The sequence below is a fragment of the Cherax quadricarinatus genome, chromosome 83 (assembly GCF_038502225.1).
Source record: "Cherax quadricarinatus isolate ZL_2023a chromosome 83, ASM3850222v1, whole genome shotgun sequence".
NCBI lineage: Eukaryota > Metazoa > Arthropoda > Malacostraca > Decapoda > Parastacidae > Cherax > Cherax quadricarinatus.
The window spans coordinates 18,649,902-18,675,611 of NC_091374.1; the positions used below are offsets into that span (position 1 = coordinate 18,649,902).

General features: G+C 44.8%; 1 protein-coding gene across 3 annotated transcripts in view; it reads left to right on the top strand.

Moving 5' to 3' along the window:
• The window catches only part of prom (prominin), a 114,354-nt gene that overhangs the window by 29,844 nt on the left and 58,800 nt on the right, over positions 1 to 25,710 (top strand). For all 3 annotated transcript variants that reach the window (XM_070102889.1, XM_070102890.1, XM_070102891.1), the window contains exons 4-10: positions 3,074 to 3,261; positions 8,705 to 8,800; positions 17,633 to 17,706; positions 19,564 to 19,692; positions 20,287 to 20,422; positions 22,332 to 22,502; positions 23,324 to 23,459. In XM_070102889.1, coding sequence (XP_069958990.1) covers positions 3,074 to 3,261; positions 8,705 to 8,800; positions 17,633 to 17,706; positions 19,564 to 19,692; positions 20,287 to 20,422; positions 22,332 to 22,502; positions 23,324 to 23,459 — 930 coding nt within the window. The remainder of the gene's footprint in view (positions 1 to 3,073; positions 3,262 to 8,704; positions 8,801 to 17,632; positions 17,707 to 19,563; positions 19,693 to 20,286; positions 20,423 to 22,331; positions 22,503 to 23,323; positions 23,460 to 25,710) is intronic.

Below are 25,710 nucleotides of genomic sequence, written 5' to 3' on the forward strand. Positions count from 1 at the left end.
GATTTCTTAAGTCTTATTAAGAAAATGTTTCGGTCCTGAAACCTCGATCACTTAAAAAGACAGTTACATAGGCGGAGAGTGAGGTGAGAGTGACACATAGTGACCTCACTCTTCGCCCGTATGATACTGCCGTTTTACTCTGTATCCACTCCAAGAGAGCAGGCCAGGACATCTCATATTACCTCTGAGACACCAAATGATGTCTACGATCACCTGCTTCACCGACATCATAAGCGACCTGATAGATTCACAGGAAAACAAAGAGACATTCAGAATGATTGTGAAAACCTTCGTGAACACATACATGATGGTCAAAAGAGCCCAAGCGTTTGTTGTCAAATTTACGTGACCATCAAACACAGGGCCCAGATACTGATGAGAGTCCTGATGGCCTCAGTCTCCTGTAGTACATAAAACAAAATGTTTTAATGAATGGTTTGAAAAACCGACAAGTTGAAGATTGAGACACAGTCGATGTGTTCAGTCCACCAATCTTCTACAAGACTGATGGACTGAACACATCGACTCCAGGCTGAGGGACTGATTACCTCAAACTCCTCCTCTCCTTACGCCTTTCTACTTTGTATTGGACTGATGAAGCCATTGTGTGGCGAAACGTTTCCTGAATAAAGATTCCCATATGTTGCATAAGTGTCTCAATCTTCATAAAATGTTTTGCAGTGGAACACACAGGGACTCCAGCAAGACCCTGATCACAGCCACAGAACAACTGAATTAGATTGACATCTCTTTAGAGATCCTCAGACCGGTCATTTTAGGAGTAAGACTCGTGTCAGGACGCAGTTCCTGACGAATCAGTCAGTCAAACCTCTGTATGTTAGAAGTGACTCCTGTGTTGCTGGGTAGGTGGTGCTTGACCTGGTTGAATATCTTAGAAATTTTGTGGTTTTTCAGCGTTATGTACTATGGTGTCGGTGACGGTGATCAGCGAGGCTTTCAGACACAGTAACACAAATATTCGATATGGACTGCCCGAGAATCAAATACCATTTTTTTTGTTCGGATTTTCGAACGAACATCAAAACTCCAGCAACAGGGATGATTAAGAAGGTACACTGTGTCCTCCACAAGGACTCCATGGGACTTTTGATAAATTGGGATGAGGCACAGTTCGTTCTCGCCGAACGAGATCTTAGACGTCGACGATGTCTGGAAGCCTCACTGATCACCGTCACCGACACCATAGAACAATGTGTGCAAGAATGGTATACAATACCGACAAGATGAAATTAAGACATGTGCAACATCTGAGTATCTTTATTGTAGACGTTTCGCCATCCAGTGGCTTTATTAATACAAATTCCAGGACATAACTTGAAGACAGTAGAACTATATACAGAAGATGAGGTAATCAGTCCCTCAACCTAGGAGTAGGTGCGAAGAGCACCGTAGTCTTGGAGATTCTGAAGCAGAAGCAAGGAGCCTCGCGCTTATATACTAACGTCAGGTGTAGCAGACGAGGGCATATTCACTGGTAGTCGGGATTCCCCAGTGGAAGTAGGTCCTTCCCAAAGAGAAGGGTTAGTTGTAGTAGTAGTTGTCGTAGTCGTGAAGGTTATGTACATGTCCTCAGAATCAAGATCCCATGATGCTGCAGTGTCTGACAAGTTGTGCAATCTTGATTCTGAGGACATGTACATAACCTTCACTCAACTCCAAGGTTGAGGGACTGATTACCTCATCTTCTGTATATAGTTCTACTGTCTTCAAGTTATGCCCTGGAATTTGTATTGATAAAGCCACTGGATGGCGAAACGTCTGTAATAAAGATACCCAGATGTTGCACATGTGTCTTAATTTCACCATAGAACAATACTGGAAACTACAATATTTCTAAAATATTAACATACATGATACGCAACCAGGCAAAACACCACCTACCCAGCAACACAGGAGTCACGTGATTACATTGTCTACCTGTGATCATCTCATTATGTCATTCTTCAGGTCACCATGTCACTCGCACCTCACTCTCCGCCTATATAGAAGTGATAAATTAGACACATGTGCAACTCTTGGGTATCTTTATTGAGGAAACGTTTCGCCACACAGTGGTTTCATCAGTCCATACATAGGAGAAACTTGAAGAACAGGAGGAGAATGAGGTAATCAGTCCCTCAACCTTGAGTCGATGTGTTCAGTCCATCAATCTAGGGCAGGGTTGGTGCCAGAGCCCGAGTTTGTAGCTCACATGATGAGGGGGGGGTACTTGTGCCTCCTCCCACGGGAGACTTAGGTCTCAGACACACCCTAGACAGGGAGACAGTGTCGGGCCACCACTTGGAAGGGCAGAATACCGGCGATACATAGGAGAAACTTGAAGAACAGGAGGAGAATGAGGTAATCAGTCCCTCAACCTTGAGTCGATGTGTTCAGTCCATCAATCTAGGGCAGGGTTGGTGCCAGAGCCCGAGTTTGTAGCTCACAAGATGAGGGGGGGGTACTTGTGCCTCCTCCCACTCTCAGACACTCCCTAGACAGCCACCACTTGGAAGGGCCCGGGCCGGGAGAATTGGCGAATCTTTAACACAAATGTCGTAGTGTTTGTTTACGTGTTTTTCTAAACCAAGCTGTCGGTGTTGGTGGTGGTGTAACCAGTGTACACCACCGGCAGTGTTGGTGGTGGTGTAACCAGTGTACACCACCGGCAGTGTTGGTGGTGGTGTAACCAGTGTACACCACCGGCAGTGTTGGTGGTGGTGTAACCAGTGTACACCACCGGCAGTATTAGTGGAGGTATAACCAGTGTACACCACCAGCAATATTGGTGACGGTGTAACCAGTTCACACCAGCAGTATTGTTGGTGGTGTAGCCAGTGTACATCACCAGCAGTATTGATGGTGGTATAACCAGTATACTCCATCAGCAGTATTGGTGGTGGTGTAACCATTTCACATCAGCAGTATTGTTGGTGGTGTAACCAGTGTACATCACCAGCAGTATTGTTGGTGGTGTAACCACTGTACATCACCAGCAGTATTGATGGTGGTATAACCAGTATACTCCATCAGCAGTATTGGTGGTGGTGTAACCAGTATAATCCACCAGCAGTATTGGTGTAGTGTTGGTGGTGGTGAGTAACGAGAGGCTGGCCGAGGCTGTGAGAGGGGCACCGGGCAGCATCAACAACAATGTGAGGGACCTCGACATCTTCCTGGCCAACACTAAGCTTCAACTTCGCTTTCTCATCACTGACTCCTTCGAGAAAACTGTGCAAGCTATCACCGAAGACCTTGACGGTAGGTACCTGCTCCTGACACATAATTGCAATAATTTAATGCAGACTGAAAGAAACAGATGTTTGTGTATCAGCTTAATGTTTGTTCATGTTCTTGAGTACGATATATGTGAGAGGCGAGAGTCCAGGGTTAACTTGAAAGTTCCTCTGCTCTGAGGAACAGAGTTATGAGTAGTGCTGCTTCTAAACACTTACTGCGGGTGTGGTCCTCTTCAGTGGTGTTGACATCAGCTCGTTCTTTCTCCATAAGATGAGAAGCAGTGTTCAACACATAAGCGTTGTTTTCATCATTGGTGTGTTAGGTGTACTTGTGTTCGTTAACACGAGCCTTTAGGTCTCTCCAGGTTTGCCTTATATACACTCGTAGCCTTTATAAAGGATTGTATATATATTATCCCCAGAATGTTGGTCTTTGTTTAGCTTAGGTAGCATGAAGCTCCTCAGTTTTTGTAGTGACGATGATAGAATCCATCTTTATCTTCCTAATGCAAAGGGAGAGTAGAATAGAGCAACACTTCTGTCTTATGAAAATGCCGCTATAAAATGCAGACGCTAGAATCATCGTCTATTAAACTCACAAAATATTGGAATGTTTGCTTCGTCCACACCCCACAGTAGGTTGTGTCCCTAATAGGTAGTAGGATCAATCTTCGTGTGGTGTAGTTCTCAAATTTAGAAGTTTGATAGATGCTTTCCGTTGGCACATGTTGAGGATGGTTATAGAAATTTTAAGGACATAACCGGCAGAAAGCGTTTTTGAAGTACTAATTATGATTATAGACACTATTTCTAAGAGAAGAGGAGCTTAGGAATTAGCGTCACCCTTCACTCACAAGATACTCAAAACTAAGAACTAGTATTCAGCTAAGACACCAGCCCAGCTGCCCGGGAATGTCAACATTCCCGGGCAGCTGGGCATTGGTCTACCCTTCACACCTGCATACCAGTCACTTCTTCAACTGACACACCACCCTCCTCCTCACTATATATGTATGGAAACATATATTTGATTTTTCAGTATGAAAATGGTATTCAATACCAACAAGTTAATAAGTAAGATACACGTGCAACAGTTAGGTACTTTAATTCTGAAGCGTATCGCCTACACAGTAGGCTTCTTCTGTCGAATAGGAAGCAGCAGAAGTGATGTTAAGGGCACGTCAGTTCCTTTGTCTTCTAATAATACGCTATTTTCCCACAATAATCTACCTTGTCCATAATTAGTAGCGTATTTGCTTTGTCTGTTTCGTAAGGTGAAGTCCAGGATCTTGACTTAATTCATGGTATAACTTAACAGATCTTTGAGGACAGTTGTGTTACAGAGTTCTGAACGTCGCTCAGACCTCTACAACCCATTCTCAGAGATCATGCGAAGTATACTCAGATGTGTTCTTTTGTATCAGTTCAAGCAGAGGAGGGGCAAAGAGGATGTCTTGGGGAGGGGAAGTAAGGCCTCAAATTCTCTCAGTCCCCCAATAAAAATAACTTTAACGCTGAGTCAAGACAAGCTAACTAGCCCCGCCTTCCAACCTGAGCCACTTCTCACCCCCTCCCCCTCGAACAGAAATTTTGGAGATGAGTTGAAGATGAGTGGAATAAACTTCCGAGTACCGTCACCCATCCACACCCACTCATGGATAAATACATGAGTGGGTGTGAGTTGGACCTGACTAGCTTGTGCTACTAGGTCGGATGCAGTGCTCCTCCCTTAAGTGACTAGTCTGACCTCCCTAGGTCAAGACATTGGCTTAAGCCGGTGGGAGAATTGTACCTGCCTCGCATAGGCCAGTAGGCCTGTTGCAGTGTTCCTTCTTTCTTATGTTCTTATACGCAACACTTTATCTTTATTGCTCCCGCTTCACACACGGAGGGTCCGGGTTCGATTCCCGGCGGGTGGAAACATTTCGACACGTTTCCTTACACCTGTTGTCCTGTTCACCTAGCAGCAAATAGGTACCTGGGTGTTAGTCGACTGGTGTGGGTTGCATCCTGGGGGACAAGATTAAGGACCCCAATGGAAATAAGTTAGACAGTCCTCGATGACGCACTGACTTTCTTGGGTTATCCTGGGTGGCTAACCCTCCGGGGTTAAAAATCCGAACGAAATCTTATCTTATCTTATCTAACTTGTACATCCCCAATAACATATATTCCGGCGTTACCCCTGAAAATTGTGAGATTGAAAGGTAATTCTCTCGTACATCACTTTATGGTCTCTGTAACAATACAGATCAGCTTATTCACAACCAAGGTAAAAGCTTCTTAAAATGTATAGAATCGAGTGGCACAAACAACTATACACTAGTTTAAGTTTATGTAAGTAACAACTGTAGTAGTTTAGGTAGCCACGAGGGTTGGCACATTCAACTGTTTCGTATAGTGAAAAGAATAACTCAGTTGAAATTGAAATTGTTAATCTCCTTGGAAGTTTACAATGTGGTTGACGTATTGTACGAAGTATTTTCACACAGGTAGTTTACAGTGAGGGTTTACAATGATTTGTAGTACAAAGAGAGGCAGTATCATGCCTTGGCATTACGGCCAGTTTAAACTTAATAAATTACTGATTACTTAAAAGTAGACGTACAAAACATACACAAATAACCCGCACATAAAAGAGACAAGCTTACGACGACGTTTCGATCCGACTTGGACCATTGACAAAGTCACACTAACCAGAAGTGGAGCAGGACGGCTATATATAGGCAGGAAGAGGTGGTGGTAGTAGTAGTAGTACAAGAACGGCATATAATACCGACAAGGTATTTGTGTATCGTTCCAGTCACGGTATTGTGCCTTTTTTTGGTTATTTATGTACAAAACATAGCTTGGTCAGGTTGCACTAATTATACAATAGGTTACACATCTATTAAATATGTTTTTCAACATTTGCGTTCAGCCTTCAGCCTTAGATTAGATTAGATTAGATTTTTTATTTTGACAAATTACATGGTTGTACAGAGGAATAAAATAGTCGGGTGTACATACCAAAAGTCCCTCTGTATGCTGAGCATTTCTGGCTAACTTAAACATTAACTTAAGAATAGTATGGCAATAATACATAGTTCATATGGTCATTAGATGAATTAATGATGATTAATGATGATATGTATCATACACAACCTGTAGAAATCATACACATCCTATAGATATACACAACCTACAGGTATCATACATGACGTACGTGTCATGCATATAAAGAAACAATTGGTCATGCATGGATGAAGGTAGAGTGGGTGAATATGTTATATTACAACCCAGGATTCCAAATAGCCTGTTATCCCGGGTGTAATGGGAGCAAATAAACACAGTAGAAAAAGTTTAGACTTATATTATCCTTCACCAATTTAGAACAGCAATATGTACACTATGTACAGTGATAAGTATAGTGCACTCCACGGTAAGCAAAGCAGAAATAGAAGCCACAAGATAGCAGACCGTGCTTCAACCAGCTCTAGAATGGGAATGACAAGGGCAGACAGGAGAGCGGTACCCACATAACCTCTGCGATTGCCAAAACCATCTTCTTATTGGCTAGAACCTGGTCACTAGTTGAACGACGGGGCCCCATCATCAACTCTTAGCAACCTGGTTCGCTGGTTGGGGGAGATAGCCTGTAAATGAGGGTGTGTACATGCGCCGAATAAAGGTTACGTACTCTTTGCATGCCACATGTTATCACATCTCGTGTGATCTTGTAACATGTTATCATACCATCACCTGTGAACACATATGGCTCCATATCATTACTGAGTGGTGTCACCAACTAGTGTCTGTATCAAGACTGAGTCACTCAACACCTCACATTACTGAGTGGTGTCACCAACTAGTGTCTGTATCAAGACTGAGTCACTCAACACCTCACATTACTGAGTGGTGTCACCAACTAGTGTCTGTATCAAGACTGAGTCACTCAACACCTCACATTACTGAGTGGTGTCACCAACTAGTGTCTGTATCAAGACTGAGTCACTCAACACCTCACATTACTGAGTGGTGTCACCAACTAGTGTCTGTATCAAGACTGAGTCACTCAACACCTCACATTACTGAGTGGTGTCACCAACTAGTGTCTGTATCAAGACTAAGTGGTTCAACACCTCACATTACCTCTACACGTCTACCAACATTATTTTATCACAACAACAAAAATACCCAAGTGTTGTATATGCGTTTTATTCATCTATCTGTCTGTTTTATACACCATAAATGTAGTAAAATAAGCTTAAAAACAACATATTAGGGCTTCAGCATATGAGGTACCTACATACCTTACCATTTTTTCCATTCTGACTTAGGAATTTAAGGGCCACTTTGAACCTGACGTGACATATGATTTCACAAAGTCAAAATCCGGTCCTATTGATAATACTGTTTTATGCGTTGTTGTTATGTTGCAGATGTGGAGCATCTGTTGTTATCTTGTCATGTTGCAGATGTGGAGTATCTGTTGTTATCTTGTCATGTTACAGATGTGGAGTATCTGTTGTTATCTTGTTATGTTGCAGATGTGGAGTATCTGTTGTTATCTTGTCATGTTGCAGATGTGGAGTATCTGTTGTTATCTTGTTATGTTGCAGATGTGGAGTATCTGTTGTTATCTTGTCATGTTGCAGATGTGGAGTATCTGTTGTTATCTTGTTATGTTGCAGATGTGGAGTATCTGTTGTTATCTTGTCATGTTGCAGATGTGGAGTATCTGTTGTTATCTTGTCATGTTACAGATGTGGAGTATCTGTTGTTATCTTGTTATGTTGCAGATGTGGAGTATCTGTTGTTATCTTGTCATGTTGCAGATGTGGAGTATCTGTTGTTATCTTGTTATGTTGCAGATGTGGAGTATCTGTTGTTATCTTGTCATGTTGCAGATGTGGAGTATCTGTTGTTATCTTGTTATGTTGCAGATGTGGAGTATCTGTTGTTATCTTGTTATGTTGCAGATGTGGAGTATCTGTTGTTATCTTGTCATGTTGCAGATGTGGAGTATCTGTTGTTATCTTGTTATGTTGCAGATGTGGAGTATCTGTTGTTATCTTGTCATGTTGCAGATGTGGAGTATCTGTTGTTATCTTGTTATGTTGCAGATGTGGAGTATCTGTTGTTATCTTGTCATGTTGCAGATGTGGAGTATCTGTTGTTATCTTGTCATGTTACAGATGTGGAGTATCTGTTGTTATCTTGTTATGTTGCAGATGTGGAGTATCTGTTGTTATCTTGTCATGTTGCAGATGTGGAGTATCTGTTGTTATCTTGTCATGTTGCAGATGTGGAGTATCTGTTGTTATCTTGTCATGTTACAGATGTGGAGTATCTGTTGTTATCTTGTTATGTTGCAGATGTGGAGTATCTGTTGTTATCTTGTCATGTTACAGATGTGGAGTATCTGTTGTTATCTTGTCATGTTACAGATGTGGAGTATCTGTTGTTATCTTGTTATGTTACAGATGTGGAGTATCTGTTGGGTCGACCTCTGCAACGAGAGTTGGCTGGTGAAGCGCAGATAGAAGTGGCTCTGGATTCACTACTACACATTAGCAGTGGTAAGTGGCAGTACCTGGACCTCAGCAGTGGTAAGTGGCAGTATCTGGATCTCAGCAGCGGTAAGTGGTAGTACGTAGACCTCAGCAGTGGTAGTGGTAGTACCTGGACCTCAGCAGTGGTAAGTGACAGTACCTGGACCTCAGCAGTGGTAAGTGACAGTACCTGGACCTCAGCAGTGGTAAGTGGCAGTACCTGGACCTCAGCAGTGGTAAGTGGAAGTACCTGGACCTCAGCAGTGGTAAGTGGAAGTACCTGGACCTCAGCAAGTGGTAAGTGGCAGTACCTGGACCTCAGCAGTGGTAAGTGGCAGTACCTGGACCTCAGCAGTGGTAAGTGACAGTACCTGGACCTCAGTAGTGGTAAGTGGCAGTACCTGGACCTCAGCAGTGGTAAGTGACAGTACCTTGACCTCAGTAGTGGTAAGTGGCAGTACCTGGACCTCAGCAGTGGTAAGTGGAAGTACCTGGACATCAGCAGAGGTAAGCGGCAGTACCTAGACCTCAGCAGTGGTAAGTGACAGTACCTGGACCTCAGCAGTGGTAAGTGGCAGCACCTAGACCTCAGCAGTGGTAAGTGACAGTACCTAGACCTCAGCAGTGGTAAGTGACAGTACCTGGACTTCAGCAGTGGTAAGTGACAGTACCTGGACCTCAGCAGTGGCAAGTGGCAGTATCTAGACCTCAGCAGTGGTAAGTGGCAGTACCTAGACCTCAGCAGTGGCAAGTGGCAGTATCTAGACCTCAGCAGTGGTAAGTGACAGTGCCTGGACCTCAGCAGTGGTAATTGACAGTACCTGGACCTCAGCAGTGATAAGTGACAGTACCTAGACTTCAGCAGTGGTAAGTGACAGTACCTGGACTTCAGCAGTGGTAAGTGACAGTACCTGGACATCAGCAGTGGCAAGTGGCAGTATCTAGACCTCAGCAGTGGTAAGTGGCAGTACCTAGACCTCATCAGTGGTAAGTGACAGAACCTGAAACTCAGCAGTGGTAAGTGACAGTACCTGGACCTCAGTAGTGGTAAGTGGCACTACCTGGACCTCAGCAGTGGTAAGTGACAGTACATAGACCTCAGCAGTGGTAAGTGGCAGTACCTAGACCTCAGCAGTGGTAAGCGGCAGTATCTAGACCTCAGCAGTGGTAAGTGGTAGTACCTAGACCTCAGCAGTGGTAAGTGGCAGTATCTAGACCTCAGCAGTGGTAAGTGGCAGTACCTGGACCTCAGTAGAGGTAAGTGACAGTACCTGGACCTCAGCAGTGGTAAGTGACAGTACCTGGACCTCAGCAGTGGTAAGTGGCAGTATCTAGACCTCAGCAGTGGTAAGTGGCAGTACCTGGACCTCAGCAGTGGTAAGTGGCAGTATCTATACCTCAGCAGTGGTAAGTGGCAGTATCTAGACCTCAGCAGTGGCAAGTGGCAGTATCTAGACCTCAGCAGTGGTAAGTGACAGTACCTGGACCTCAGCAGTGGTAAGTGACAGTACCTGGACCTCAGCAGTGGTAAGTGACAGTACCTAGACCTCAGCAGTGGTAAGTGGCAGTACCTAGACCTCAGCAGTGGTAAGTGTCAGTACCTAGACCTCAGCAGTGGTAAGTGACAGTACCTAGACCTCAGCAGTGGTAAGTGGCAGTACCTAGACCTCAGCAGTGGTAAGTGTCAGTACCTAGACCTCAGCAGTGGTAAGTGACAGTACCTAGACCTCAGCAGTGGTAAGTGGCAATACCTGGACCTCAGCAGTGGTAAGTGGCAGTACCTAGACCTCAGCAGTGGTAAGTGACAGTACCTGGACCTCAGCAGTGGTAAGTGGCAGTACCTAGACCTCAGCAGTGGTAAGTGACAGTACCTGGACCTCAGCAGTGGTAAGTGGCAGTACCTAGACCTGAGCAGTGGTAAGTGACAGTACCTGGACCTCAGCAGTGGTAAGTGGCAGTACCTAGACCTCAGCAGTGGTAAGTGACAGTACCTGGACCTCAGCAGTGGTAAGTGGCAGTACCTAGACCTCAGCAGTGGTAAGTGACAGTACCTGGACCTCAGCAGTGGTAAGTGACAGTACCTAGACCTCAGCAGTGGTAAGTGACAGTACCTAGACCTCATCAGTGGTAAGTGTCAGTACCTAGACCTCATCAGTGGTAAGTGGCAGTGCCTGGACCTCAGCAGTGGTAAGTGACAGTACCTAGACCTCAGCAGTGGTAAGTGACAGTACCTAGACCTCATCAGTGGTAAGTGGCAGTATTTGGACCTCAGCAGTGGTAAGTGACAGTACCTAGACCTCATCAGTGGTAAGTGGCAGTACCTGGACCTCAGCAGTGGTAAGTGACAGTACCTAGACCTCAGCAGTGGTAAGTGACAGTACCTAGACCTCAGCAGTGGTAAGTGACAGTACCTGGACCTCAGCAGTGGTAAGTGACAGTACCTGAAACTCAGCAGTGGTAAGTGGCAGTACCTGGACCTCAGCAGTGGTAAGTGACAGTACCTAGACCTCAGCAGTGGTAAGTGGCAGTACCTAGACCTCAGCAGTGGTAAGTGACAGTACCTGGACCTCAGCAGTGGTAAGTGACAGTACCTGAAACTCAGCAGTGGTAAGTGGCAGTACCTGGACCTCAGGTAGATCTAAGAAATCGCAATGACAGGTCGGTCTGGAGTTTTACGACCCTTCACCGCGAGTTCAATCCCCACCCGTACCGTGGTTTGGTAGGTAGTATCTTGATGTTAGACAACGGCTCTTGCTTCAAGGCATTGGAAATACCTTCAAGTTTCCTCGGATCAAACTTAATTAATTTTAATTCTCCAGGTACTGTTAAAACCCTCGAGGATTTAGCGCTTTTGCGTACACGAAATAAAAAATCTTGCTGTATAACTCTAATTGCTTACGTATTTATTCATTAATTAAATGATACACTGAGTGTGGGAGTCCTGTCCCTCATCTTCCAGCTGTCTTCAAGACCGGGCTGCAGAGGTACCTAGAGTCAGTACCTGACCAGCCGGGCTGTAGTTCGTACATTGGTTTGTGTGCAGCCAGCAGTAACGGCCTGGCTGATCAGGCCCTGATCCACCGCGAGGCCTGGTCATGGACTGGGCAGAGGGACGTTGACCCCGGAGACACACTCCAGGTATACTGCATTTGTTACCACACAGCCTGTTAGGACGCCTCCCTGTCGGGCTGGGAGGTAGAGGCTGCGGGCTGGGAGGTAGAGGCTGCGGGCTGGGAGGTAGAGGCTGCGGGCTGGGAGGTAGAGGCTGCGATTGTGTTTGCAAGTGTGGTATTACACACTTAGTTAAGTAGTGGTACACACTTGGGTAAGTGGTGGTACACACTTGGGTAAGTGGTGGTACACACTTGGGTAAGTGGTGGTACACACTTGGGTAAGTGGTGGTACACACTTGGGTAAGTGGTGGTACACACTTAGTTAAGTAGTGGTACACACTTGGGTAAGTGGTGGTACACACTTGGGTAAGTGGTGGTACACACTTGGGTAAGTGGTGGTACACACTTGGGTAAGTGGTGGTACACACTTGGGTAAGTGGTGGTACACTCTTGGGTAGGTGGTGGTACACACTTGGGTAAGTGGTGGTACACACTTGAGTAAGTGGTGGTACACACTTGGGTAAGTGGTGGTACACACTTGGGTAGGTGGTGGTACACACTTGGGTAGGTGGTGGTACACACTTGGGTAGGTGGTGGTACACACTTGGGTAGGTGGTGGTACACACTTGGGTAGGTGGTGGTACACACTTGGGTAGGTGGTGGTACACACTTGGGTAGGTGGTGGTACACACTTGGGTAGGTGGTGGTACACACTTGGGTAAGTGGTGGTACACACTTGGGTAGGTGGTGGTACACACTTGGGTAGGTGGTGGTACACACTTGGGTAGGTGGTGGTACACACTTGGGTAGGTGGTGGTACACACTTGGGTAGGTGGTGGTACACACTTGGGTAGGTGGTGGTACACACTTGGGTAAGTGGTGGTACACACTTGGGTAAGTGGTGGTACACACTTGGGTAAGTGGTGGTACACATTTGGGTAAGTGGTAGTACACACTTGGGTAAGTGGTGGTATACACTTGGGTAAGTGGTGGTACACATTTGGGTAAGTGGTAGTACACACTTGGGTAAGTGGTAGTACACACTTGGGTAAGTGGTAGTACACACTTGGGTAAGTGGTAGTACAGACTTGGGTAAGTGGTAGTACACACTTGGGTAAGTGGTGGTACACATTTGGGTAAGTGGTAGTACACACTTGGGTAAGTGGTGGTACACACTTGGGTAAGTGGTGGTACACATCTTAAATTGTTCCAAGTAGATAGAAGTATCGGGAAGGGGGGTGGGGTGGCATTGTATGTCCGAGATCGCTTGAACTGTTGCATAAAAACGGGTATTAAGTCTGAAGTAACACATACAGAGTCTGTTTGGATAGAATTTTCAGAGGGGCATGAAAAATTAATTTTAGGTGTGATATACCGTCCCCCAAATTTAGATAGGGACCAAGGGAGACTACTATGGGAGGAAATTGTTAGGGCCACACAAGGCACGATAATGGAATAGGGAATTTAGAATTCTAGAAGTAGTTCAGGATTGTTTTTTGAAGCAGTTTGTGACACCTACAAGGGGTTAGCTTGACTTATAAACAATGAATGATTTTAGGAGAGGAATTTCTTGACTGGGAATTTAGAATCATACGATTTCTTAGAAGTAGTTCAGGATTGTTTTTTGAAGCAGTTTGTGACAGAACCTACAAGGGGTAATAACCTGCTTGACTTAGTTCTGGCAAACAATGAATCCCTTGTTAATAATTTAGAAGTTTCAGAGGAACTGGGTGCTAGCGACCACAAATCAATTACATGTAGAATTGAATGGAAGTATGATAGTAGGGATAACTCAGTAACAGTCCCAGATTTTCGCTTAGCAGATTACGATGGGCTTAGAGAACACTTATCATCTGTTGACTGGGGTAACGAAGAGAGCTATCAATATGACAGTTTTCTGAACACAATACATGCTGCTCAAAGAACGTTTATCCCTTATAAGGAAATTAGATCAAATAGAAATGACCCAAAATGGATGAATAATAGGCTGAAATATCTACTAGGGCATAAGAAAGGAATTTATAGGCGTATCAAAAGAGGCGAGGGTCATCTTATGAATCAGTATATTGACATTAAGAGGGACATTAAAAAGGGGATAAGAAAAGCTAAAAGGGACTATGAAATTAAAGTTGCTAGGGATTCTAAAACTAACCCAAAAAGTTTTTTCCAGGTCTATAGAACAAAAGTTAGAGATAAGATAGGTCCCCTTAAAAATAACTATGGGCATCTTACTGACAAAGAGAATGAAATGTGCTCGATTTTAAATAATTATTTTCTCTCGGTTTTTACACAGGAAGACACTAATAATATTCCGGTAATTAATTTTTATAGTGGATCAGAAGAAGATAAATTATGTAACATCACAGTCACTAGTGAAATGGTTGTGAAGCAGATAGACAGACTGAAGCAAAATAAGTCACCGGGTCCTGATGAGGTTTTTTCAAGGATTCTAAAGGAATGCAAAATGGAAGTCTGTGAACCATTAACTAATATTTTTAATTTATCTCTTCAAACAGGTGCAGTGTCTGATATGTGGAAGATGGCTAATGTAATTCCTATTTTTAAAACAGGGAACAAGTCGTTACCGTCAAATTACCGCCCAATAAGCCTGACCTCAATTGTAGGCAAATTACTAGAGTCAATTATAGCTGAGATTATAAGAAGCCATCTCGATAAGCATAGCTTGATTAATGATACTCAGCATGGATTCACAAGAGGCCGGTCTTGTCTAACTAATTTATTAACTTTCTTCAGTAAAGCTTTTGAGGCTGTTGACCACGATAAAGAATTTGATATTATTTACTTAGATTTTAGTAAGGCTTTTGATAGAGTTCCGCACCATAGACTGTTAAAGAAAGTGGCAGCTCATGGCATTGGGGAAAGGGTGCTCTCGTGGATCGAATCATGGCTCACAGACAGGAAGCAAAGAGTGTCCATAAATGGGGTTAAATCCGAGTGGGGATCAGTAACAAGTGGCGTTCCACAGGGATCAGTCTTGGGCCCGTTGTTGTTTATAATATATATCAATGATCTTGATGAAGGAATTACTAGTGATATGAGCAAATTCGCCGATGACACGAAGATAGGTAGGATAATTGATTCAAACGTAGATGTTAGGGAACTTCAGGAGGATTTAGACAAACTCTACTCTTGGTCAGAAAAGTGGCAGATGCAGTTCAATGTAGATAAATGCAAGGTTCTGAAGCTCGGGAGTGTCCATAACCCTAGCACTTATAAGTTAAATAATGTAGAACTTAACCATACAGATTGCGAAAAGGACTTGGGGGTTATGGTAAGCAGCAACCTTAAACCAAGACAGCAATGCCTAAGCGTACGTAATAAGGCAAATAGATTACTGGGATTTATATCAAGAAGTGTAAGCAACAGAAGTCCAGAGGTCATACTGCAGCTTTATACATCATTAGTAAGGCCTCACCTAGATTATGCAGTTCAATTCTGGTCTCCATATTACAGAATGGACATAAATTCGTTAGAAAACATTCAGCGTAGGATGACTAAATTAATACATAGCATTAGAAATCTTCCTTATGAAGAAAGATTGAAGACTCTTAAGTTACATTCACTTGTTAGACGAAGAATGAGGGGAGACCTGATCGAAGTGTATAAGTGGAAGATAGGTATTAATAAAGGGGATATTAACAAGGTCTTGAGAATATCTCTCCAAGAGAGAACCCGCAGTAATGGATTTAAATTAGATAAGTTTAGATTTAGAAAGGACATAGGAAAGTATTGGTTTGGAAATAGGGTAGTAGATGAGTGGAACAGTCTACCTAGTTGGGTTATTGAGGCTAGGACTTTGGGTAGTTTCAAATTTAGGTTGGATAAATACATGAGTGGGATGGGTTGGATTTGAGTGGGACTTGCACATCAGAGCTTATTTTTGGGTAGCATTGAAAATTGGGTAGGTCAAATGTTTGTTAGTGGGATGAATTGTAAAGGACCTGCCTAGTATGGGCCAACAGGCCTGCTGCAGTGTTCCTCCGTTCTTATGTTCTTATGTTCTTAAGTGGTAGTACACACTTGGGTAAGTGGTAGTACACACTTGGGTAAGTGGTAGTACACACTTGGGTAAGTGGTGGTACACACTTGGGTAAGTGGTAGTACACACTTGGGTAAGTGGTAGTACACACTTGGGTAAGTGGTAGTACACACTTGGGTAAGTGGTGGTACACACTGGGGTAAGTGGTAGTGTGGTACACACTTGGGTAAGTGGTAGTACACACTTGGGTAAGTGGTGGTACGCACTTGGGTAAGTGGTGGTACACACTTGGGTAAGTGGTGGTACACACTTGGGTAAGTGGTGGTACACACTTGGGTAAGTGGTGGTACACACTTGGGTAAGTGGTGGTACACACTTGGGTAAGTGGTAGTGCACACTTGGGTAAGTGGTAGTACACACTTGGGTAAGTGGTAGTACACACTTGGGTAAGTGGTGGTACACACTTGGGTAAGTGGTGGTACACACTTGGGTAAGTGGTGGTACACACTTGGGTAAGTGGTAGTACACACTTGGGTAAGTGGTGGTACACACTTGGGTAAGTGGTGGTACACACTTGGGTAAGTGGTGGTACACACTTGGGTAAGTGGTGGTACACACTTGGGTAAGTGGTGGTACACACTTGGGTAAGTGGTGGTACACACTTGGGTAAGTGGTGGTACACACTTGGGTAAGTGGTGGTACACACTTGGGTAAGTGGTAGTGCACACTTGGGTAAGTGGTAGTACACACTTGGGTAAGTGGTAATACACACTTGGGTAAGTGGTAGTACACACTTGGGTAAGTGGTAGTACACACTTGGGTAAGTGGTGGTACACACTTGGGTAAGTGGTAGTACACACTTGGGTAAGTGGTAGTACACACTTGGGTAAGTGGTAGTACACACTTGGGTAAGTGGTAGTACACACTTGGGTAAGTGGTGGTACACACTTGGGTAAGTGGTGGTACACACTTGGGTAAGTGGTGGTACACACTTGGGTAAGTGGTGGTACACACTTGGGTAAGTGGTAGTACACACTTGGGTAAGTGGTGGTACACACTTGGGTAAGTGGTGGTACACACTTGGGTAAGTGGTGGTACACACTTGGGTAAGTGGTGGTACACACTTGGGTAAGTGGTGGTACACACTTGGGTAAGTGGTGGTACACAGCAGGGGAAGCTGGTTAGCAGGAATTGGGAAATACAGTATCTGTTCTCTGAAGGGGAATGTAGGTGATGCTACAGATTGAGATATCATTCCATTAGTGTCGTTTGTTCACTTTCTAGCAAGACAGTTATTGGAAATATAACCACAAATGCAGTATAATGTGATCCTTTATTGACTACGTTTCGCCCACACAGTGGGCTTTTTCAAGTCACAAACAGTACTACCTGGGGTGGAAGGAACGCGAGTATTTATAGTCGCGTTCCTTCCACCCCAGGTAGTTCTGTTTGTGACTTGAAAAAGCCCACTGTGTGGGCGAAACGTAGTCAATAAAGGATCACATTATACTGCATTTGTGTTTATATTTCCATTGTGTCGGTATTTTATACCATTTATTTCCAAGACAGTTATTAACTGAATGATGGTGAATGACCTTTTTTCCATCCTAGATTGGTGAGAGACGGCCCATGTCTTTAAAGAAGTGGGTATCATTTTTTTACAGTTGTTATGAATAGCAAGCAGTTAATGCTTTGTAAATGTAAATTCAACCAGTGATTTCTAGAGTCATATACTCGATGTTGCAGGTCTGCGGGATATAGCAGGCCGCATGCGGGCGCTGGAGGAGTCAAGGTCGCAGGCGGCAGCCAGGGCTGAAGAGGTGAGCTATGCAATATGGTGTATTCAGTTATTTTATCAATAAACAAGTATTTTGAGCTAATTTATTCAACTAAAGTTTAGTTGTTGCAATATTGTCAGTGATCAGTTTTTGAAAGGATCGCAGGATATATACAAGGAGCTGTCAAAAAGCTCCAGGTCTCGAATTTTCGTGAAGTTCCAGGATGAAATAAGGCGTCGACGTAGATCACGCTGCGCAGTATGCTTCTTCATGACGTAGCCTGGCGAGTTTCATTGCGGTCGGTCATTCTGGTGTAGTTAGATAGGCAGTTTTTAGTCGTGTTGTCAGTGATTTGTTCCGATTTTTTGTGCAACATAAAGGAACCTTCAAAAGAAGAACAGTGTGTGTGTGTGTGTGTGTGTGTGTGTGTGTGTGTGTGTGTGTGTGTGTGTGTGTGTGTGTGTGTGTGTGTGTGTGTGTGTGTGTGTGTGTGTGTGTGTGTGTGTGTGTGTGTGTGTGTGTGTGTGTGTGAAATTCTGTTTCAAGCTGGGTAAAACACCTAGTGAAACTCACAAAATTCTTCAGTAAACATTGGGCGACGAAGCAGTGGGTTAGACAGAGTATGTTGCATGATTTTCTCGATTCAAAACAGGATGAAGGTCAGTTGAGGATGATGAACACTCCGGTCATCCAATGTCAAATGCACAAATAGCCCAGTCACGGTATTGTGCCTTTTTTTGTTCTTTATCAACGTCAAAAATAGATGTCAACATTGAAAAAGTGAGATAGGATCTTCATGAAGATCATCATCAGAGTATCCAGAATATTGCAAGTGCTATGGGAATTTATGGGTTATGTCAAAGCACTTTGACTTAAAATTTGAACATGAGGCGAGTGACTGTGAAGTTTATGCCCCGATTGCTGACCCAAGATCAGAAAGACCATCGTTTTCTGGTTAATAGCATAGCTATTAACCCCACCCTCCCTACTCCCAAGATCTAGCCTCCCATGACTTCATTCTCTTCCCCCAAAAAATGGAAAAGAGCACTTAGGGAGCAGCGTTTTAACGATGTGGAGATACCTAAGACGCTAGATGGCGTTAAGAAAGAAGAATTCCAGAAATGTTTCCAGAAGTAGCAGAAGCGCTAGGATCAGTTTATAGCCTCGCAAGCAGCGAGTTTTCTATGTGTCAGCCAGTGTAGATAGCTGCTGAAATATCCACGTGCTAGTGAAATTAAGTGTGAGCATCATACTTAAAGTTTTAGCGTCAAGTGTGTATATGGGTAGGTAAGTGTGTAGGAGGCTAGGTAAGTGGTTAACACCGTCGCAATGATAAATTAGTAAATTAAGTGTATGTGCAGCATCTGGATATCTTTATTCTGAAGGCGTTTCGCCATCCTTTGGCTTTATCAGCACAATACAGATGACTGGAGAGGTAGAAGATGAGGTAATCAGTCCCTCAGCCTAGCAGCAGGTGCTCAGTACTGTAGATGTAATCAAGACTAAGGCACTCATCTTTTCTCTCTCCAGTCTTCTGTGTTGTATTGATAAAGCTACTGATTGGCGAGACGTCGACATAATAAAGATACCCAGATGTTGCGCAAGTGTTTAATTTATTATCTTGGCGAAACGTCTATATAATAAAGATACCCAGATGTTGCGCAAGTGTTTAATTCATTATCTTGGCGAAACGTCTATATAATAAAGATACCCAGATGTTGCGCAAGTGTTTAATTCATTATCTTGGCGAAACGTCTATATAATGAAGATACCCAGATGTTGCGCAAGTGTTTAATTCATTATCTTGGCGAAACGTCTATATAATAAAGATACCCAGATGTTACACATGTGTTTAATTCATTATCTTATCTTACCACTGATGCACACTGTCATGTACAGCTGCGGGGGCGCCTGTCGGAACTGTCAGCAGACTTACAGAGGTTCGTAGCTCGCTGTTCCCTGGAGGACCTGGACCTGTGCAACACCCTTGACTACCGGGGTCTCGAACTAGGAGCTCGATTCCACAGTGTGAGTTACTGATACTAAGCTTTTCTCATCCAAATCAAATTTGTGTTCATGGTATTTTATACAGTATCAGCTTATGTGATGAATGGTTTTGAAAACCGACAAGTTGAAGAATTGAGACACTTATGAAACACATGGGAATCTTTATTGAAGAAACGTTTCGCCACACAGTGGCTTCATCAGCCCAATACAAAGTAGAAATGGGTAAGGAGAGTAGAAGGTTTGAGGTAATCAGTCCCTCAACCTGGAATCAATGTGTTCAGTCCATCAGTCTTGTAGGAAGTGATGGACTGAACACATCGATTCCAGGTTGAGGGACTGATTACCTCAAAACTTCTACTCTCCTTACCCATTTCTACTTTGTATTGGACTGATAAAGCCACTGTGTGGCGAAACGTTTCTTCAATAAAGATTCCCATGTGTTGCATAAGTGTCTCAATTTAGTATCAGCTTAGTTCATAATATTTTAACCTAAAAGAACGAGTCTTTACATCTTAGCTGAGAGTTTTAAGGGAAACTAAAAGAAATTTATCGCCTATTGCTTGATTATATAGATCAGAACAGCGGTAAAACTTATTCTCTCTTTGTGCGTTTCAGTTCTCGTTCTCTGAGCAGCTTCGTCTGCTGGCTATTGTTGAGAACCACAACCTGACAGACACAGCCAGACGGGCCAGATATGAGTATGAGAATATTCCCAACTATGTGAAGGTCATGACGCGCCCTACTAGGGAAGGTAGGTCCCCTTGCACTCACTATTATACCAGGGAAGGTAGGTCCCCTTGCACTCACTGTTATACCAGGGAAGGTAGGTCCCCTTACGCTCACTGTTATACCAGGGAAGGTAGGTCCCCTTGCACTCACGGTTATACCAGGGAAGGTAGGTCCCCTTGCACTCACTGTTATACCAGGGAAGGTAGGTCTCCTTACGCTCTCTGTTATACTAGGGAAGGTAGGTCTCCTTACACTCACTGTTATACCAGGGAAGGTAGGTCCCCTTGCACTCACTGTTATACCAGGGAAGGTAGGTCTCCTTACGCTCTCTGTTATACTAGGGAAGGTAGGTCTCCTTACACTCACTGTTATACCAGGGAAGGTAGGTCCCCTTGCACTCACTGTTATACCAGGGAAGGTAGGTCCCCTTACGCTCACTGTTATACCAGGGAAGGTAGGTCCCCTTGCACTCACGGTTATACCAGGGAAGGTAGGTCCCCTTGCACTCACTGTTATACCAGGGAAGGTAGGTCTCCTTACGCTCACTGTTATACCAGGGAAGGTAGGTCCCCTTGCACTCACTGTTATACCAGGGACGGTAGGTCCCCTTGCACTCACTGTTATACCAGGGAAGGTTGGTCCCCTTGCAATCACTGTTATACCAGGGAAGGTAGGTCCCCTTGCACTCACTGTTATACCAGGGAAGGTAGGTCTCCTTACGCTCACTGTTATACCAGGGAAGGTAGGTCCCCTTGCACTCACTGTTATACCAGGGACGGTAGGTCTCTTTGCACTCACTGTTATACCAGGGAAGGTAGGTCCCCATACGCTCACTGTTATACCAGGGAAGGTAAGTCCCCTTGCACTCAATGTTATACTAGGGAAGGTAGGTCCCCTTACACTCACTGTTATACTAGGGAAGGTAGGTCCCTTGCACTTACTGTTATACCAGGGAAGGTAGGTCCCTTGCACTTACTGTTATACCAGGGAAGGTAGGTCCCCTTGCACTCACTGTTATACCAGGGAAGGTAGGTCCCCTTACACTCACTGTTATACCAGGGAAGGTAGGTCCCCTTACACTCACTGTTATTCCAGGGAAGGTAGTCCCTCTACACTGTTGTACCAGGGGAGGCAGGTCCCCTTGACTCATTGTTATACCAGGGAAGGTAGATCCTCTTACACTCACTGTTGTACCAGGGAAGGTAGGTCCCCTTGCACTCACTGTTATTCCAGGGAAGGTAGGTCCCCTTGCACTCACTGTTATACCAGGGAAAGTAGGTCCCCTTACAGTCACTGTTATACCAAGGAAGGTAAGTCCCCTTACACTCGCTGTTATACCAGGGAAGACAGGTCCCTCTACACTGTTACACCAGGGAAAGTAGGTCCCCTTATACCAGGGAAGGCAGGTCCCCTTATACCAGGGAAGGCAGGTCCCCTTATACCAGGGAAGGCAGGTCCCTCTACACTGTTGTACCAGGAGAAGGTAGGTCCCTTTGCACTCACTATTATACCAGGGAAGGTAGGTCCCCTACTCTCACTGTTATACCAGGAATGTCTCCTATTTCGGGACGCCACATAATTCGGTACACCTCATAATTCGGAAAGTCTCTTAATTAGGGAAGACTCCTAATTCGGGACGTCTCCTAATTCGGGACGTCTTATAATTCGGGACGTCTGATAACTAGCTATTCAAACAAGCTCATGCATTCTTATACAACATTGCATTAAACCTTTGTAGTATTTGTAAATTTACTCCTTTGTAACTGCTTATTCTATTATCTCTAGCAAGCTGAGGGAATAAATAGGTTTTAAAGCTTTCTATTGATGCAAGTATGTCATTTAAAGCTTACTGCATCCTAAGTCACTTGTTCTTAAACTCAAATTTGATGTATCGTTTCTTAACGCGAATCATTATGGATGGTGTGTGGCAGAGGTGAAGCGGGTAGTGCGGGGCTACCGTGCGTCACTCTATTCTAAAGTACGTAACCTGGACCACATGGCCTTCGACCTGGAGGTACGCACTAAGGAGCTCAGCTGGAGGGTGGAAGAGGCCACCTCTGACCTCAACCTCCACGAGAACTACAGGTGGTACACTGTGCTAGGTAAGTCTGACACTGTCAGCAGGATTTTCCACTGGTATAAAAATTGTGAATAATGTGAGAAAATTACCTGCATGAGGTTTACAGGATATTGCCTGAATTATTACGTGCAAAATATTTGGGTGAGATAAGTAGGACTTAGTCACAGTAGGTCGCAGGACTGTGACTCCCTTGACGCCCACTTCATCACCACAGTCACAAAAAGATAGACCTAATATTAAATTAATAATTACAGTATTAAATATTAATATCAATAATGGTAAATTATAAAATAGTGTGGATTGTGTGATTAGGCTTACTGGGTACACAGAATATAATTATTGTACATAAATTATAATGGTGTTATTATAAAAGAAGTTCGTATTACCACTTACCATTTAATTAGTGTAGATGGATCACACCACAACACCTGCCTGACACATAGACCCTTCACTGGCCAGTTAGATATCTAAATGCAAAGACTAATGGCGCACTTCCCTGTGTGAGAGATGGTTGTATCCCTTATCTTCCGTCATCTACACGTAATTGTTGAGGTCCCGCAAATTTCCTGTCCCAATTCTCCAGCAGGGGACATTAAGACAGGTTCCTAATTACAAATTCAGGCCAAAACCCCCCAATTTGGCTCAGAAGATGCCGGATTATTAGCAGAATTTTCCACAACAGTCATTGTTCACAAATTACGACACTCTCCATGCTGTTCCACATCCTTGTTCACTTAAAATTTCTCGAAGGATCCAAATAGCATCACATTTTAATATGCAAGTATTATATTATTCATTTATATGTTTACATTTAGGTAAATTATGTAAAAAAATTCCACACAGGTGTTGTTGTGGGCTTGTCGTTAGTGTGGGTGTTGATGACTGTGGGGGTGTGCTGTGGGTGCTGTGCCTACACAGCGGACCATCATCCCACAGAGAGGTCCTGTGTCTCTCACTTGGCTGGCAAGACACTCATTGCGTGAGTTAACTGACTACAAACCTCTTTCTCCAGATATGTTCTTCCATCTTTTTAGTTACATTTACATGTAGAGAGTGCAAATAAATTTCCTTTTATAATTAATTAATGATATATATAATTGCACTGAAGTAGGAGGTTGGTAGACAGCAACCACCCAGGGAGGTACTACCGTCCTGTGGTAGTAGGTTGGTAGACAGCAACCACCCAGGGTGGTACTACCGTCCTGTGGTAGTAGGTTGGTAGACAGCAACCACCCAGGGAGGTACTACCATCCTGTGGTAGTAGGTTGGTAGACAGCAACCACCCAGGGTGGTACTACCATCCTGTGGTAGTAGGTTGGTAGACAGCAACCACCCAGGGAGGTACTACCATCCTGTGGTAGTAGGTTGGTAGACAGCAACCACCCAGGGAGGTACTACCGTCCTGTGGTAGTAGGTTGGTAGACAGCAACCACCCAGGGAGGTACTACCATCCTGTGGTAGTAGGTTGGTAGACAGTAACCACCCAGGGAGGTACTACCCTCCTGTGGTAGCAGGTTGGTAGACAGTAACCACCCAGGGAGGTACTACCCTCCTGTGGTAGTAGGTTGGTAGACAGCAACCACCCAGGGAGGTACTACCCTCCTGTGGTAGTAGGTTGGTAGACAGCAACCACCCAGGGAGGTACTACCATCCTGTGGTAGTAGGTTGGTAGACAGCAACCACCCAGGGAGGTACTACCATCCTGTGGTAGTAGGTTGGTAGACAGCAACCACCCAGGGAGGTACTACCATCCTGTGGTAGTAGGTTGGTAGACAGCAGCCACCCAGGGAGGTACTACCATCCTGTGGTAGTAGGTTGGTAGACAACAACCACCCAGGGAGGTACTACCATCCTGTGGTAGTAGGTTGGTAGACAGCAGCCACCCAGGGAGGTACTACCATCCTGTGGTAGTAGGTTGGTAGACAGCAACCACCCAGGGAGGTACTACCATCCTGTGGTAGTAGGTTGGTAGACAGCAACCACCCAGGGAGGTACTACCATCCTGTGGTAGTAGGTTGGTAGACAGCAACCACCCAGGGAGGTACTACCATCCTGTGGTAGTAGGTTGGTAGACAGCAACCACCCAGGGAGGTACTACCATCCTGTGGTAGTAGGTTGGTAGACAGCAACCACCCAGGGAGGTACTACCCTCCTGTGGTAGTAGGTTGGTAGACAGCAACCACCCAGGGAGGTACTACCATCCTGTGGTAGTAGGTTGGTAGACAGCAACCACCCAGGGAGGTACTACCATCCTGTGGTAGTAGGTTGGTAGACAGCAACCACCCAGGGAGGTACTACCGTCCTGTGGTAGTAGGTTGGTAGACAGCAACCACCCAGGGAGGTACTACCATCCTGTGGTAGTAGGTTGGTAGACAGCAGCCACCCACGGAGGTACTACCGTCCTGTGGTAGTAGGTTGGTAGACAGCAACCACCCAGGGAGGTACTACCGTCCTGTGGTAGTAGGTTGGTAGACAGCAACCACCCAGGGAGGTACTACCATCCTGTGGTAGTAGGTTGGTAGACAGCAACCACCCAGGGAGGTACTACCATCCTGTGGTAGTAGGTTGGTAGACAGCAACCACCCAGGGAGGTACTACCATCCTGTGGTAGTAGGTTGGTAGACAGCAGCCACCCAGGGAGGTACTACCATCCTGTGGTAGTAGGTTGGTAGACAGCAACCACCCAGGGAGGTACTACCATCCTGTGGTAGTAGGTTGGTAGACAGCAGCCACCCAGGGAGGTACTACCATCCAGTGGTAGTAGGTTGGTAGACAGCAACCACCCAGGGAGGTACTACCGTCCTGTGGTAGTAGGTTGGTAGACAGCAACCACCCAGGGAGGTACTACCATCCTGTGGTAGTAGGTTGGTAGACAGCAACCACCCAGGGAGGTACTACCATCCTGTGGTAGTAGGTTGGTAGACAGCAGCCACCCAGGGAGGTACTACCGTCCTGTGGTAGTAGGTTGGTAGACAGCAGCCACCCAGGGAGGTACTACCCTCCTGTGGTAGTAGGTTGGTAGACAGCAACCACCCAGGGAGGTACTACCATCCTGTGGTAGTAGGTTGGTAGACAGCAACCACCCAGGGAGGTACTACCATCCTGTGGTAGTAGGTTGGTAGACAGCAACCACCCAGGGAGGTACTACCATCCTGTGGTAGTAGGTTGGTAGACAGCAGCCACCCAGGGAGGTACTACCGTCCTGTGGTAGTAGGTTGGTAGACAGCAAC